The sequence below is a fragment of the Vigna unguiculata genome, chromosome 9, assembly GCF_004118075.2.
Source record: "Vigna unguiculata cultivar IT97K-499-35 chromosome 9, ASM411807v1, whole genome shotgun sequence".
In the NCBI taxonomy this organism is placed as follows: Eukaryota; Viridiplantae; Streptophyta; class Magnoliopsida; order Fabales; family Fabaceae; genus Vigna; species Vigna unguiculata.
Genome location: NC_040287.1, coordinates 31,359,453 through 31,375,964, shown reverse-complemented (window position 1 = coordinate 31,375,964; position 16,512 = coordinate 31,359,453). Strand labels below are relative to the sequence as shown.

At 27.1% G+C, this 16,512-nt stretch overlaps 1 protein-coding gene across 1 annotated transcript; it reads left to right on the top strand.

Moving 5' to 3' along the window:
- The first annotated feature begins 1,040 nt into the window (after positions 1–1,040).
- Positions 1,041–2,792, top strand: LOC114196315 (protein DMR6-LIKE OXYGENASE 2-like). Its single transcript, XM_028086917.1, has 4 exons — positions 1,041–1,371; positions 1,458–1,696; positions 1,784–2,111; positions 2,214–2,792. Exons 1-4 carry the CDS (start codon positions 1,096–1,098, stop codon positions 2,454–2,456), a joined length of 1,086 nt encoding a protein of 361 aa, XP_027942718.1. The 5' UTR covers positions 1,041–1,095; the 3' UTR covers positions 2,457–2,792.
- Positions 2,793–16,512: the final 13,720 nt, after the last annotated feature.

Sequence of the window (16,512 nt, the reverse complement as noted above, 5' to 3'; positions counted from 1 at the left end):
ATATTTTTATTCATTAAGAATTTTGTTACTATTTTTTTTTTGTTTTTCTATATTTCATAGATATTTATTTAGCTGAATTATACATTACACAACATGATTTAATAATGAGTTTCATTACTTTGTCAATCTTTTACACTCATCTTATATTTACTTTTTATTTTTTATTTCTTTTCTTCTTTATTAATACTAATTTTCACCTTTTTAAATGATTATATATCTTTAAAGTGAGTGTCAAATGGTTATAATAAGTGTAAAAAACATTTCTCTTTAATAATACCACTATTTTTATGTCAGTATTTTAAGTTTTCTTCACTTTAGGTATTTCCACGTATGATTTTAGTTAAAATCATAAACATTTAAGATTTAAATTTTATAAATTAAAATTAATTAAAATACATTGATATGGTACGATAAAGTTCTTCGCTATCAATTTTTTATTTTTTAAATTATATTTGTTTTTATAGTATAGGATAAGTATTTATAAATATAATGGAATATTTGATACTCCAATCCATGTACAGCAAATTATATTTTATAATTTTTTAAATTATAAAATAAAAATAGTATAAATCAACAACTATAAAATTTTAATTTTACAGAAACCTATTACTATTTAAAAATATAATTAATAATAATAAAATCCACTTAAAATAGATGGAAATAGATCTTACAAGAATTTCATTATCTCACGTTCTCGACAATTACGTAATGGAATGTTTTCTTTAAATACTTGAACCTTTTTCATATTTTTCTTTTAAATTTATTTCACGTTTCAAATTTATGATAGATAATATTCAAATTATTTACATTATTTAATATATTTTTGTTTTAACTTTAATTTAAATATTATTATAAAATATGTTTAAAAAGTTAAATAAATTTAATAAAATTTTGTAAAAATAATTAAATTTATATATTTTAAAAAATAAATAATTAAATTGATATAAAGTTTAAAAAAATAACTGATCCTAACATTTTGACGAAGCCATATTTAACATTTATGTTTATTATTTTTCGTTTTGTGGATTTGTATTACCAGATAAGAATGAACATCCAATAATTTTGTGACATTGTTCAAGACTCACAAAAAGATCCATGGCCTCTGCTGCTTCCATTCCCTCATCATCACAACCAGAACCTAACATTTTCAGCATCAAAGAATTTGCAAAATCAAACGGAGATTTTTCTCTCATCCCTTCCACCTACCACTCCATCTCACAAATCCACGATGATGATGATGATGTTGCAGAAGACCTTGCATCTTCCATCCCAGTCATTGATTTTTCTCACCTCACTTCGCACCACCCTCAGACTCACGCCAAAGCGGTGCACCTACTCGGCGAGGCCTGTGCTGAGTGGGGTGTCTTCATGGTAAGAAACTTGGAAACTTTCTCTTTCTAAATCTTATTACAAAAACTCCCAACTCAGTCATCTTATTCATTATCACTCTCACTCAGCTCACAAATCATGGAATTCCCGAGAACCTGGTGGAGAAGTTGATGAAAAAATCCCGCGAGTTTCATGATTTGCCGATAGAGGAAAAGAATGAGTATGGTGACAACAAGAGCCCTTTTCAACCCATCAGACATGGCACCAGCTTTTGTCCTCAAGTAGAGCAGGTTCACTATTGGAGAGATTATCTCAAGGCCACCACGTTTCCTCAATTCAACTTCCCCCACAAACCACCCGGTTACAGGTAATTGAACTAATTCTGATCGATGTGAAACTTTCTAACATTATGTTATGCACTGTGTTCTTGAGCTTTTTGCTGCTGTTACTGTAGGGAGGTTGCTTATGAGTATAGCCAGAAAATCAGAGGATTGGCTAGGAAGTTGCTAGAAGGAATATCGGAGAGTCTGGGATTAGGATCCAATTCCATTGTTGAGTCCACCGAGTTTGACTCTGGGCATCAACTCTTCGTTGTTAACCTGTATCCACCATGTCCACAACCACACCTTGCTCTAGGGTTGCCTCCACATTCCGACATAGGCTTATTGACCTTGCTGACGCAGAATGGAATCGGAGGGCTTCAGGTTAAGCACCATGGCAAATGGGTCAAAGTGAATCCTCTTCTTAACTCCATAACCGTCTTGCTTTCAGATCAACTCGAGGTATGCCATGTTAAACATCTTCAAAAAGCATACTTTTAGTGATGTTGTAGAAATGTTGTATTTGGTTTGATGTAATTAAAGTATGAAATCCTTGGAATATAGGTTATGAGTAACGGGAGGTACGAGAGCGTGTTGCACCGAGCAATCCTGAACAACGAAGAGACTAGGATTAGTGTTGTGTTGGCGAATGGACCTGCGCTAGATAAGGAAATTGGGCCTCTGGCGGAGCTATTGGAGAAGGAAAAACCATTGTTCGAAAGCATGAAATACCAGGATTACTTCCAATTTCAGCAGAGGTCACGGTTAAATGATAAAAGTAGATTGGATGAGATTCGCCTTAATTAATGCTCAACAATCATAGCATAATCTATCTGTACCAGTTTTTCGAACAACACAGGGTGAAACTAAACTAAACTAAACCAGTTTAAGGTTATGGTGTGGTTGATGTTAATGGTGTGTTCTGAGTGATGATAAACTGATAATGTTCCTAAACTTAACTATTTATTGCTTTGTTTATTAAACATGAGTTTCTAAACTTATAACTATTGTTACTTGGAAGAGTTTTCCATTTTGAAGCCCGTGGAAGATGAAGGTACTGTAGTAGGTAAATATTTCAGACATGATTTTGTTTTTTGCTGTCATATTTTTCTATTATGTTGTTTTTGTCTTCTTAGTTTCCCAGTCATGTGTATGATTTGTTGGTTGGACATTGTTCCTGAGCTATGTTGTTGTTGCAATTTCATGACTGGATAAAATTATTGTATGAATTTTATTATTTGACAAATTTGAGAGGAGGTCAAAATAATATTTGAAGAAACAGAGGAGTGTCGGGTAAAACAAAGATTTACATATGATTATTTGTTAATGTTATCAGATAAAAGCATGTGTTGTGTGATAGTGTTATGACAAATATCATGGTGTGAGATCCCTTATACGTGATCCATGTATCTATTACTCGTTGCAAGTAAATTAGGGAACATTATTATTAAAAAAAATCTTAATGTTCATGCGTTATTTATAAATTATGATAATGTTTTTTCGAGGATTTTGGTTTAATATTGTTCGATATGTTTCTGATGAGCCAAATTAAATATATTATTGGTGAATCAAATTAACTTGACGTGAATTCTTTTTCGGTTGAACTTACAAATAATTGTTTTTTAATCTAAATTATAGTGTTTTAATTCAATTTTCCGTAATTAACACAAAGTTGATCTATAACTCGTTTATGTTGTGAATAATTTCCACAAATATATTTAATTCATTGATTATCTTTTTATGTGAATATTAATGAAAAAATCATGCATTTCATTTCAATAATCGTATTTTTTGTGTGTTTTTAGATAACAATGGAATGGTGCAAATAAGAATTAAATGTAGTTAAGAGAAATGACAAAAATGAAGATGATTGGAGTGAACCCGAAAGAAGAAACTTAAAATGAAAAAATGTAAATTGCTGAAAAATAAAAGGATAGAAAAGAAATTGGGAAAGAAAATTAATGACATGGATTATCCAAATTACAATAAACATGACTATTTAATTTGTCATTATCTTGTTCGCAAAGTTATCAGAATATCTATGTTGTAAATATATTTTATTTTTTCTGAGAATTAAACTAAAATAAAATTAAAAAAAATTACATAGTTTGCAATAACGGTTAAAAAATCGTTCACGTTAACCCATATTTTGCAGCAATAATCATATGTTTTAGAGGTATTTGGATTTGAACTCAACATCCACTTTTGGCTTCAAGATCTATGGATTGCACATATTCTCCCTTCTTGCTTACCGTCTATTACAATTCCAATATGTATGTGCACAAATATATTTCAAAATTGTTAACTTTACTTCTGAATAAGAAATTTTGGAATGAATATTTCTTTAAATATATTTTTAATTACTCAACTTTTGAAAAAAATTGGAAGTAATTTTCTTTAAAACTTTAAATTAATTTAGACTATAATTTTTATAAATGTATAAATTTAATTATTTTAAATAAATTTTGTTAAATTTATTTAATATTTTAAATATAACTGATGCATTAAAAATATATCTACCCTGTTAAAATAACTTTTCCAGAAATCACGCCTATACTTCCGATTTTTTTTTCCAAAATACATATTTAACAATACAATATGCAATTTATTTACCGGAAGCATAATAACCTCAATTATTTTTGGTTTGATTTTTCCCAAACCATACTTTATTCTTTCGGAAGAATCCGGAAATCATTTCTCACCTCCCATATATCTATCTATTCCGGATCACACTTTTCGGAAATTTATTTTCGAATTTTAATTTTCAGAGAGACCTTAACTCATTACGCATCTCTAACAAAGCTTCCCGATAAACCACCACAAGAACATACAATAAACCAGTCACCACTGTCTCTGGGAAGGAGAAAACTTTTATATAAATCAATCAATGGTAAAAGTGAAATTTCAAAAATGATGGGGTGGAAGTAGAAATTGATGGGATACAAGAAGCAATTGCCGTAAAATTGTGTTGGGATGGATTGTAATGGGCTCATCGCTGCCCACCATGATTAGCTTAGTTATTACCTTTTTCTTCCTGCGCCTAATGATTACTACATGCACTTCTGCACTTCAAGTTAAATTATTCGAACGCTTGTTCTCGAAACTTTGCTCGGAAAGATATCATATATATTTTGAAAACAAGAAATTTTATTTTATAATGTATCTCATATATGTTTTGGGGAGAACTTTCTAGAAAAATAATTTTAAAAAACATCTCATATATTTTAAAATTTTTGTTTTCAAATGCATTTAATATGTTCTTGAAAAATTACTCAAGAAACCCTGTTTCCAAAAGCTCTGTTCTAAAAATCATATTCTGAAAAAAAATAAAATTGCTCGATAAGATTTCTTTAATAGCGAATCCGGAATACACATTTCTAAAAAAGGTAAAATAGTTATTATAAAATTATATGTTCATTTAAAGATTATGGGAGTTCAGGAAGAAAAGTCCTTCTTTCCTTTTTCCTCTTGAAGAAAAGCTTCACTTTCACAAAAATTTCTCCTTTTTTCGTAGAGATTATAAATAATTTTTTAAGGTGAGTATTTTTCAGCTGTTTATATAATATTTCGTATTTCTTGTTTTAATGTTTTTATATAATATTTTCTATTTCTCACCGTTTGAATGTTACAAGGGATGTATCTACACTTATTAACAGATTAGATATAATAGTTTCACGTTAAGACATTTTTTTTTCCGCTTAACTAGTTATCTATTTATATTAAACTTTCTAACGTCTACAAACCATCTTATAATTAATACACACACACACATAACAATTTTAACAATAACATAGGCTATTATATTAGAATAGAACTATATAGACTTACTTCCAAACAAATGCTATAAAAATTTAGATAATTCTATTCTTTTTTTTCATCTCTATCGACCTAAAACAATAAAAAACATAGTTTCTCTTTTGTTAATAATAAAAAACATATAATTGATTTTATCATTTATTAAAAAGACTATATTATATAAATAATAAAGTATTTGGGCAAATGTATAGTACGTAAACTACTTTGGATATAAAATTTGGTTTCACATATAATTTTTTTTTTCAAATTTTTTTTTTCGATATTTAAAAAAGAAGAAGTAAATATTGGTGACAATCGCATTATTTCAAAATGATCTTTGTCATGTCATCATAGTTCTAGCTGGGACATTTGTAATATTTGTAAGTATTTATTGTTTAGAGACTTCACCATGAATAATTAATTTTCCTCTTTCCAAAGTGTGTCAAAAATAAGGTACAAAGTTAGTCTTTTATATAAATATGGAGTATTTCTCGCAATGGACTTTCATGAAGATAAGTTGTCACGGGTGTACTTTTCATATGCACTCAAAAAAGTTGCCTATTCAACAATTTCAATAAATGGATTTTGTGATCAAAAATTTCTCCACCTTTAACTAAAACACATATGAAGTGCTTTTTTAACAACTTCTTAAAAGTTTGATAATGATAGAAGAATTATTAAATGCATATTTTCTTATACATTCATAACAACTTTTTCAATGTAAGATATTCGATAGTGGTGCTCAAACTCTTTATTCCTTCAATAATTTATCATCTTGATCCTACGGTAGATTAAAATTATTCTTCTTATTATACTCAGAAACTTCTAAATCTTAAATGTAATGATGATCTTCTTGTATGTCTTCTAAAAAATATTCAATAAAAAATTAATGTGGAAGAGTTGATCACTGCATACTCATGAAAAAACAATACTCACACAGGATAATAATACTTTCACACAAAAACAACTTTTACTTCCATTAACACTACCTTTCACTACTTTTAATTTTTCTTATACTTTATAATACCAAAGTTTATTTTTGTTAGGATCATTTAGAATGTCGAACGATAGAGTCATATGATGTATGGATTTCTACTTCAAATAGATTATTACATTTACAATGTATAAACAATTTTTTCACTGATTACGGAACATTCTGAAAATCTAACATGACTCTTTCACTGATTTTTTCTAACTGTAAAATTGGTCTCTTTTGTTAATTAATGTTAACAGCGGGATGAAACTTGTGTGCTAGCTTCAGTGTTGCAAGTTAACAGCGGGATAAAATTGGTCACAAGTTTGATTGATGGTGAATAATTATTAATGAGAAAATTGTTGCAAGTTACACAATTGTTATATTGTTATATGATAAAACTGAATGGATCAAGTCACAGATTTTAAGTAAAATAATTGTTGAGAGATTGTTGTAAATGACATCAATTGTTTCGTGAATCATAATATTAGACCGTTTTATTTTTAAATAAAAAATTATATCCTGATTAATAGTTATAATTTTTGATTTAATTAGTGAAATGTTGGATCTAAAAAGAACATGTGTTCTCGAAAATTGTTTGTGACTTTGTTTTTCCGAGTTTTAAATTTAATTTTGCGTTAATAGGATAGGATCTGGCGCACACACGGTACCTAACATGATCCACTGAGGTAATGGGTTGAGTGCACGAAAGTCCTCTTACAAAATCATTCATTTCCTATCCTTGTCATTTCTTCTTTTCTCTTCCATTATCTCGTAGCATGGGATTCTCAGTTTCTGCAGGAAGGAACCACGCGACGTGACTTTCACTAACAATATAAACAAACATCACCAAACTTATATCAATTATTTATAATGCAATTACTTACAAAATATACTTATCACTATCAATTGCTTCAACGATCTCATTTTAATTAAGTGCCCTTATCCTCTATAATTAAGAAATATTTTTTCCAAGACAACTTCATAGAGTATAATTGATTTTGTTTTCTTCCTCTCTCAAACACTTGCAAACACTAATTGCAAAGAACATGCTCAATTCCTTAACAAGCATATGAATATTTAAACAATCCAGTTTTACATAAATGCACGTTCTTGTCGCATCTAAAGAGTATACAGCTGAATAAACTAGCATTAACCCTTTTACTTAAAGGTAATGTGTCAATTGGCAAAACCTTCCTTTAGCACTATCAAGAAATCAGCTACCAATGGATTTCCAAATATCAAATCTTACGCAACAACATCTTCCCTTTATAAAACACCCTATGAAAAAAAGTCAAAAATTCTTAATAGGAGATGAACTACTTACCTATTTTAAAATCTTTGATCAACTAAACTTCCTATTCAATTCATAATCCAAATACGAATTTAAGTTCGCACCAGTAAATGATGATCATCTTAAAATAAAATAAAATCAATAAATCCGTTACCTTGAAATTCTAGGTTACAGAATATATTATTTTCTTACGTGGATTTGACTGAAGTTTATTATTATTCAATTCTTGATGAAATTTTTTAAGAAATCCATCATAAATTAAAGGTTAAATTATCCTTTTGGTCCTTCTATTTGTCATAAAATTTCATTTTGGTCCTCGCATTTTTCGTTGTCTCAATTTGGTCCTCATTTTCTTAAAAATGACTCAATTTGGTCCTCACCGTTAACTTTGACCAGACAGTGTTAAAGTCAACGCCACGTGTCAATTTCTGGTTTTTTTGATTATTTTTATATATATATATATTTTTTTTTATTTTTTAAATTTTTTTTTATTTTGACACGTGTCACTTCACAATCGTGCCATGTGTCAAAAATTGACACTAAATTTACTTTTTTATAAATTTTATGGTGATATTCTTATTAAAATTAACGTTTTTATTAAATATTTTAAATTAACTTTAAATTCTACACAAAACATTAGACTTTGATTTTGTTTTGAACTTGAAATTTAGTTCCTAAATTTATGTGTGACAAGTTATTTGACTTTTAATCTTTACCAAGTTTGTATAATATGATACACTTGATGCCTTTATATATGATGACAAAATTGTTAATTTTTAAAATTAAGTTTGGGGTTTAACTTTGTTTAATAATAAAACTAAAAAAAAATTATTTAAAAATATTTCTATAAATATTTAATAAAAATTTCAATTTTATTAAGAATATCATCATAAGTTGTATACAAAGATTAAATTGAGTCTCAATCTAAGGAGAGACAATATTGCTTCATTTTTTACAAAAATTGGGACTAAATTGAAACTAAAAATAAATATAGGAACCAAATTGAGTCACTTTGACACGTGGCACAACGGTGAAATGACACGTGTCAAAAATAAAAAATAAAAAAAATAAAAAAATAAAAAAAATATTAAAAAAATTCAAAAAAACTAGAAATTGACACATGGCATTGACCTTAACCCCGTCTGGTCAAAGTTAACGGTGAGAACCAAATTGAGTCATTTTGAAGAAAATGAGGACCAAATTGAGACAATGAAAAACGCGATGACCAAAATGAAATTTTATGACAAATAAAAAGACCAAAAGGGTAATTTAACCTAAATTAAAAGGAGAAATGATACTATGACTCCATTTTTTTCACTCTCATCTTTTATTTCCTAACATGATTTAGTGTGGATAATTGATTAATGTGCCACTATCTTTTTTTTTTTTAAAGAATCAATGATTCACACTAAACCACATCAGAAAATAAGATATGAAAGTGAAAAATGAGAATCATAATATTATTTTTCAAGTAGAAAACATAAATACATGTGTTCTTGTCATGCATGATAAATACACATATAAAAAAATTAAAATAAATTATTTTATTTTAATATTAGTATTTTATTGATTTTAATGTTAATATAAAAATAAAATAATGTATTATTCCTTTATTCTTTTATTCTGAATGTGATATACTGAACCCCGCTAGAAGTCAAGTTTCTTACAGGTAGACAATGACCAAAACGATTTTAGTATCACTATATATAGAAATTATTATAAAAATGATATTATCATAATCTAACTAACAATCTAGAGCTTAAAATTCGATTTACGTTAAAAATATTATTTATTGTAATAATCTTGGTGAAGTTAAAAATAAAGCATTAAAGAAGATGTTCCAGACTCTGCGTGGGCATTGCAGAGAAACGAAGGCGCAGAAAAAGAAGAAATGATGATAATTTATGCAACAAATCATGTGATATGAATAAGACTTTGTCTCCTACCACCTTGGAACTGCCCACATGCATCATTTCCACCCTTATTCTTGCACCGATCCTTTTAATTACAATCTCTTCAAAATGTTTTCTTTTACTCAATATATTTTAATTGTACCCTATTTTTAAAACGTCAATTTAACTCTTTTAATAATAATGCACCATTTATGTTTCATTACATTAAATCCATTTATCTTATTAATGCAAATTGACATAATATCAGTTTGATATGGCATACTGTTCTATAATTAATTGGCCTTGCTAACCAACCAATTTTCCTTGCAATCAGATAGAATTTTTCAAAAACATAATTAATGCAATTAATGAATAAAAGTGCGATTTTATAATAGTAAAACTTAGGTTGCCATTTGCAATATACAATCAATTTAAAGAAAGTTCTATTGCACCTGGATCCATGTGACGTTTAAAAAATGTTTATATATATGAATTGTGATAAAGACGAATACACTATTTAAGTGAGAAGAATCAAATTTTTGTAACAAAACTATTAAAGTTTGTAGCCAGCTGCATGTGCATGTTCCCTTAATTCAAAACTATTGAATGAAAAGGATAGTATAATATAGTGTATTTAACTTCTCATTTTAATTAACTTGTTCAATAATCGAATAATAATTTGTTTATTAACGTAGAACTATTTAATTTCTTATTATCTTATACTGTTCCAGTTCTTTTAGTGGTGGGTTTCTTAACAAAAAAATAAAAATGTTCTTTTTTATCTATCATTATTTAAATTTCAAGATAGTATTTTTTTTTTTTTTTGAAGTTATATCCTTGACTTGGTTCTTTTTTAGAAGAAAAAAAACTTAATTATGATTGCATAAAAGAAACAACTGTAATGAAAGTAATGCAGTGCAGTGTGAAGTGATGAAAGTTCTGTGAACTCACAAATGTGTTAATCATTCATTCTCTTTGAAACTTATTTGTGGCTGTATGAAGTACATGGAAGAGGAAGTAGCAGGTTAGTCTAGCATGTTACACTAACTCACCACAAAATAAAGTGTCCACTTGTTTTGTATGATTGTTTGAATGTTAAATGTTTTGTATGATTGTTAAATGTAAAATGTCATTACTGAAAAGGATGGACAAGTATATTTTCTTTTCAAATGTATAGGTCTTATCATACACCATGGAGACCTAATGTTGAGGAATCATTGTATATATCTTTTTATATATTTTTATATATGGATCGGAGTATTTCAAGTGCTTTAGTATATAAATATATAAATATGTTTTATTTATAAAAAAAATATTGAAATAAAAAACTATAAAAATATATAAATGATAACTCACTTAAAATTGAATTAAAAATTAAAAATTTTCTTTTATTTGAGTGAAAAAACCTTAGATGACTATTAGAAACAAACATAAAGTAATAGTGTTCATAAGTTATTTGAAACAATGTTTTAACTTAATAAATTATAATATTTTATCTTTAATGGATATTGTTCCTGCCAAAAAATAAACGTTTTTTTTTTCAAAGACAAAAATACGAAGAATTTTTTTGACCTTAAGTGAAGTAGAGAATACTAAGGTTAAAATAGTTTTGTCCTTTGACTAAAGAAGTTAGCATTTTTATTTATAAGTAAAAAATTATAAAGTCGTTTTACAATCTCAAAAATCTTGAAAATATTTTAGTTTTACAAAGATAAAAAGTAATAAAATTATCAATTATCAAATTATCAAAGATAAAAAAACGAAGAACTTTCTTGACCTTAAGTGAAGTAGAGAACACTAAAGTCAAAATAGTTTTGTCCTTTGACCAAAGAAGTTAACAATTTTATTTATAAGTAAAGAATTATAAAGTCGTTTTACAATCTCAAAAATATTTTAGTTGTACAAGGATAAAAAATAATAAAATTATCAAATCATAACTAAATAAAAAACAAAACATTCACCACGAAGCTTGCTTGATGGCACTTGTGACTACAAATTAACAACATTACTCCGCCCACCATGGTCTATTATGAAGTCCACATAATAGCTCTCTAATTCGTCATATTCTTTACCTATAGCTCGACCTATATCCTATAAGGTTTTCTCAGCCCAGATAGATCTTTAATGAAACTCGTCATTTTACAATAAATTTTTCTTAGGTAGAGACCAAAATGACCATGTCGAGGTTGGTCCTTCCCTGGACGGTTTACAACATACTATTTTAAAAATTATTATATGAAAACTACTTACCATTTTCAATAAATTAACATTTTATTTGAAAAAATATAAGAACATTAAATTAGTCCAAAGAACTTAGGGTGTCTCTTTGGTGTACTTTTAATAGAAAGTGCTTCACTATCCTTTCACATAAATCTAATGAAAATATACATGTTGTTTTAGTTGAGAGTCAAACCACGTTCACTCTTTTGATAGAGATATACTTTTGATAGAGATATACTTTTATAGAGAAATGCCTTCTATCTACCTAAAGAGTGCGTCCTGTCTTCTGTCTCGCCCTAAATGGAATGGCTCTCTTAGTTACGCTGCGCCCCGGTCTGAGTCCCCATGCGCCAATCACTGCCCTTGTTGCTCTTAGCTTTCTTGCTCTATCTATTAGACAACCACCACTGATTCTTCTACATTCATAGAGTGATTTGCATAAAAATAAGTGGTTGATACTCTTCTTATACCATGCTTACTGAATAAAGGAATTAACCAGGTGTACTTCATGCCAAACCTGAATACCATTCTTTCAAGCATTAAGCAATTATGAAGAGACTAGGTGTCAACACCTGATCACCATCCTGTAACTACAGTATGTGGATTGAACGGTAGATCACATAGTATAGTTGTAAAATGAAGGCGGAGGTGGATGGTGGCACCAAATTTCTTCATCTCCAATTTGAGTATTAACTAAAGTATACCACATAACATGTTTTTATTATATCTACGTGGAAGGGTGCCAAAATCCCTTATTTTGAAAAGGCTTCAAAGCAACGCCCAATAACTTAAAGCACAATTTCTCCCTACGTTGGTCTTTACAAAAAGTAAACAGATATATACTCATATGAACATATTTTTGGAATGTGAATCATACCCATATTTTCGTGTTTATGGAATGTAAATCATTGACATGTATGATGTTTACATTTATTGATATAATTTTCTGTATGACGTACTAAGTTTTAATATTTTGTTCTCTCCAATAATTAAACTAATATTTAAGTAAAATATTGTTGGAATTTAGTGAGCAAATATTATTTATTATTGAAATAAATTTGATTATTAATATCGATTATGAAAATAAAATATATAATATTTTACTTTATGTTTTTTAGTTCAACCTCGATTTAAAAATTTCATATGAACCAACTTATAGAAAAGTTATCCGTGACAAAAAAGATTATATACTTTATTTTATGTCGGTAATTCAATTAATGCAGTCGATAGATTCCATATCTTATGTTCTTTTATCAGCGATTCCATATCTTATGTGGATCGCCACATGTAAATTATGATTTAATATCAACGTGTTATATAGTTATAGACCAATTAATATTTATTTTCTATTGATTACTATCACATAAAGGACAATTTATATCTTTCGCTATTTACTAACTTTACATTAAATTCCAATTTCGACGTTATAACGTAAATTTTGAATTTCTTTTAAAAAAATCATTTGGTTTTGAGTCAAACCAAAACTCGAAATAAAAAAAATAAAAAAATCAACACGATAAATTTTTTAAGTAAATTTTGTAATAAAGAAATATAATATAACATAAAAATAAAACTAAGCTAATCAAGAAAATAACTTAACTATTCTATATAAGTTCGAAGAGGAATTTGTCCCTTATTTTATATAACCTAAAGTAGAGCGAAGAAAATGACAAAGAGAAAGTTGAACAAAGGAAATTACAACTAAAGACATTTATGTCTAACCTTAAGATGTCCTAAGTAAAAAAATTATATTTAATTACAAAAATTCCACATCATATCTTTCATGTCTGATTCTTCATGTCAAACGTTAAATTGTGTAGTAAATAACTTTTTTTTTTTTTCACTAATGTTAATATAGAGTTTGGGTTGATACAATCTTGTACATGGTGTTTTAATGTTATAGTAATAGTTTTTAGCTATCAAACCCTATCATTCTTCTTCATTTTAATTATTAGGGTATTTCCATCATCTTATATTTGTAAGTTTAAGTTTATCTTGAATAAAACTGAGTGTTTAAGAAAATATCCCATTTCTTTGGATTCGTTATGTCACTAATCAAACCATGCTCTTTGAAATTCTTTGGTGTTTTTTTTTTTTTTTAAATAAATGCAAGGTTAAACTATTTTTCATCAATTAATTTGACAGGAATTAATTAAAAACTATTTTTCCAAAACCATTGAAAATCGCTTTCTTTCGTTTTCAAATTAAGATAATTTGCTGGATCTGCTTCACAAGTTTTCAACGCGTTCCAGACCAATTCATGTATTCAAATAGTTGTCGTTAATCCCTACTTATGAAAGCGATCGAATAGAACTCTAATCTGTAAATATTAATTTTTCAATTTTAATGGAACATGATTGAAGGCTTATATGAAATCGCGTCATAACTAATAAGTCTATTGTAAAGTCTCTTAGGTTTGTTTGGATGATAGAAGAAAATGAAATGTACCCAAAGAAATAAATCAATATATTAACATGGTATTCTTGAATTCGTTTGACAAACAACCTTTTTTTGTTCGAATCATAGAATATGTTTTATCCATGGAGTCAAATTAATATGAATCAAAACTTCTTACACTAAATAAAAAAAACTCGTAATATATTATTTAAAAGTTTCTTTTTAATCATTATTTCATTATATATATATATATATATATATATATATATATATATATATATATTGTCTTAAAGCATTTTTTAAGGTAATGTTATAATATATATTTATATATCCTGTGATATATATTTTTTATTATTTTCTTTATAAATGATGTTGGAAGTTCCCAGACCACTACAAATAAAATTGGTTTTATGAAATTGGTTTTATGAGATTGAGTTGGGATTAAAAACCACTTCTTAACATGTGGTATATCCGGTGATAGATTTTGACTAAAATTTTTGGAGGGACTAAAATAATATAATTATTTGATCATTAATATAATATTTCAAAAAATGACTTCTCTAACTGAACAATTTGATCATTAGTATAATGTTTCAAAATATTTAAAGAAATAAAATCTATCTTATTTTCATCTTCACGATTAGTTTCCTACTATCTATAACTTTTATGTAAAGAAAATTGTAGCATTTCATATTATCATAATTCGTTCAAGAAAACTATAGAATCTTAAGATTCATGATTCCCACACATTAACACATGTAATTCATAATAGGATACTAACCTTGAACTATGAAAGATCAAATGAGAATGCGTTCTTCACACCTTTGCTCTTCAACATCTTATTCTCAATCTATCTCTTTGTCTTTCTTTCTCTTCTTACAATCTCTTTTTTTGATAGTTTACTATGAAAAATTCCTCATGGCCATACATAGAACCTTACTTCCATTTTATAAACCAACCATCACATCGGGCCATCATAATATTTCAAATGAGTTGCATAATAGAATTAATTAGTCAATTAATTATAACATTTTAAACATTGAATCTATTATTTTATTCTTCATTAATATATATATATATATATATATATATTAAAATAATATTAAAAAATAATTTATCATAATATAATAAAAAATTGAGAGATGTAATTATTAAAAGAAAAATATGTTATAGTCAAGTCAATTAAAAATCGATTATGAAATATAATATATTATTTTTTCTTCTATATTCATGCAAAATGAATATACAAAAGGCTCATGAGAGAAAAAATAACGTTAATTATTAAACTAATATATTTCATTATCAAAGTGAGACAAGAGACAAGAAAGAAAGAGGAAAAATGAGAACAAAAATAATGAATTTGTGTTTAATTTCATTTTTTCTTAAAAAACAAAAGGAAAAAAAAGATGAAAGTGAAATATAAGTACAATTTGTGAAAAACTTAATAGACAATTAGAAAGGAAATAAAAAATATCTTAATAAATATTTGGTTTAATTACTCTTTTGACTCTTGTTTTCATTCAAAATTTTTAGGTTGGTCCTTCAATTTTTTTAGTCTCAATTTGGTTCCGATTTTTGAAAAATTGATGCAATTTGGCCGTATTCGTTAAATTTGTTGAAACAGATCAATGATTTTTTTTTTTTAAATTGAAGTTGTTAATAAACCAATTTTCTTTGTTTGTTTAATTATCATAATCCTAGTATCAGTTTTGATGAAAAATCTTTGATTTGCTTGAATAAATTAAACGAAGAGGACCCAAATTGCCTTAAGTTTTCAAAAGTCATAACCAAATTGAGACTAAAAAAAATTGGAGGACCAACTTAACATTTGTAGACGAATACAGAGACCAAAAGAGTAATTAAATCTAAATATTTTTATTTTTTATTATATTTAATTTTATGTTTTATTATCTATTAAAATTAAGACACGTAATTGAATTTTCATCAATTTCTAAAGTATACTACCTATAAATTTTAAAAAAAATTAAAAATTTTAAAATTTTCCAATATATATATAATTTAAGAAATTCAAAAGTATTTGCGGATGGGGTCATGGCTCCTCCCTACCTAGTGGTGGAACTTGGAAAAAAGATTTAGGGGTGCCAAATTAGATTTTTTTTAATTTATTATATGCAACTCCGAGAGTTTTAGATAATTGTTTTTCGTAGTTTTTAATTTTTGGATTCTTATAAAAATTTTCAAGTATGATTGATGTACATGAATAAATCTTCTTTTTGAAAAAATCAATTATTTTACTCTTTATCATAATTTTTTTAATATAAATTTACCACC

What these genes read in the sequence shown, in the direction of transcription:
- LOC114196315 (XM_028086917.1), top strand. Translation starts at nt 1,096, where the DNA reads ATGGCCTCTGCTGCTTCCATTCCCTCATCATCACAACCAGAACCTAAC. An exon ending in CTGAGTGGGGTGTCTTCATG is followed by an intron (nt 1,372 to 1,457) that starts GTAAGAAACTTG and finishes ACTCTCACTCAG; the next exon opens with CTCACAAATCATGGAATTCC. An exon ending in CACAAACCACCCGGTTACAG is followed by an intron (nt 1,697 to 1,783) that starts GTAATTGAACTA and finishes CTGTTACTGTAG; the next exon opens with GGAGGTTGCTTATGAGTATA.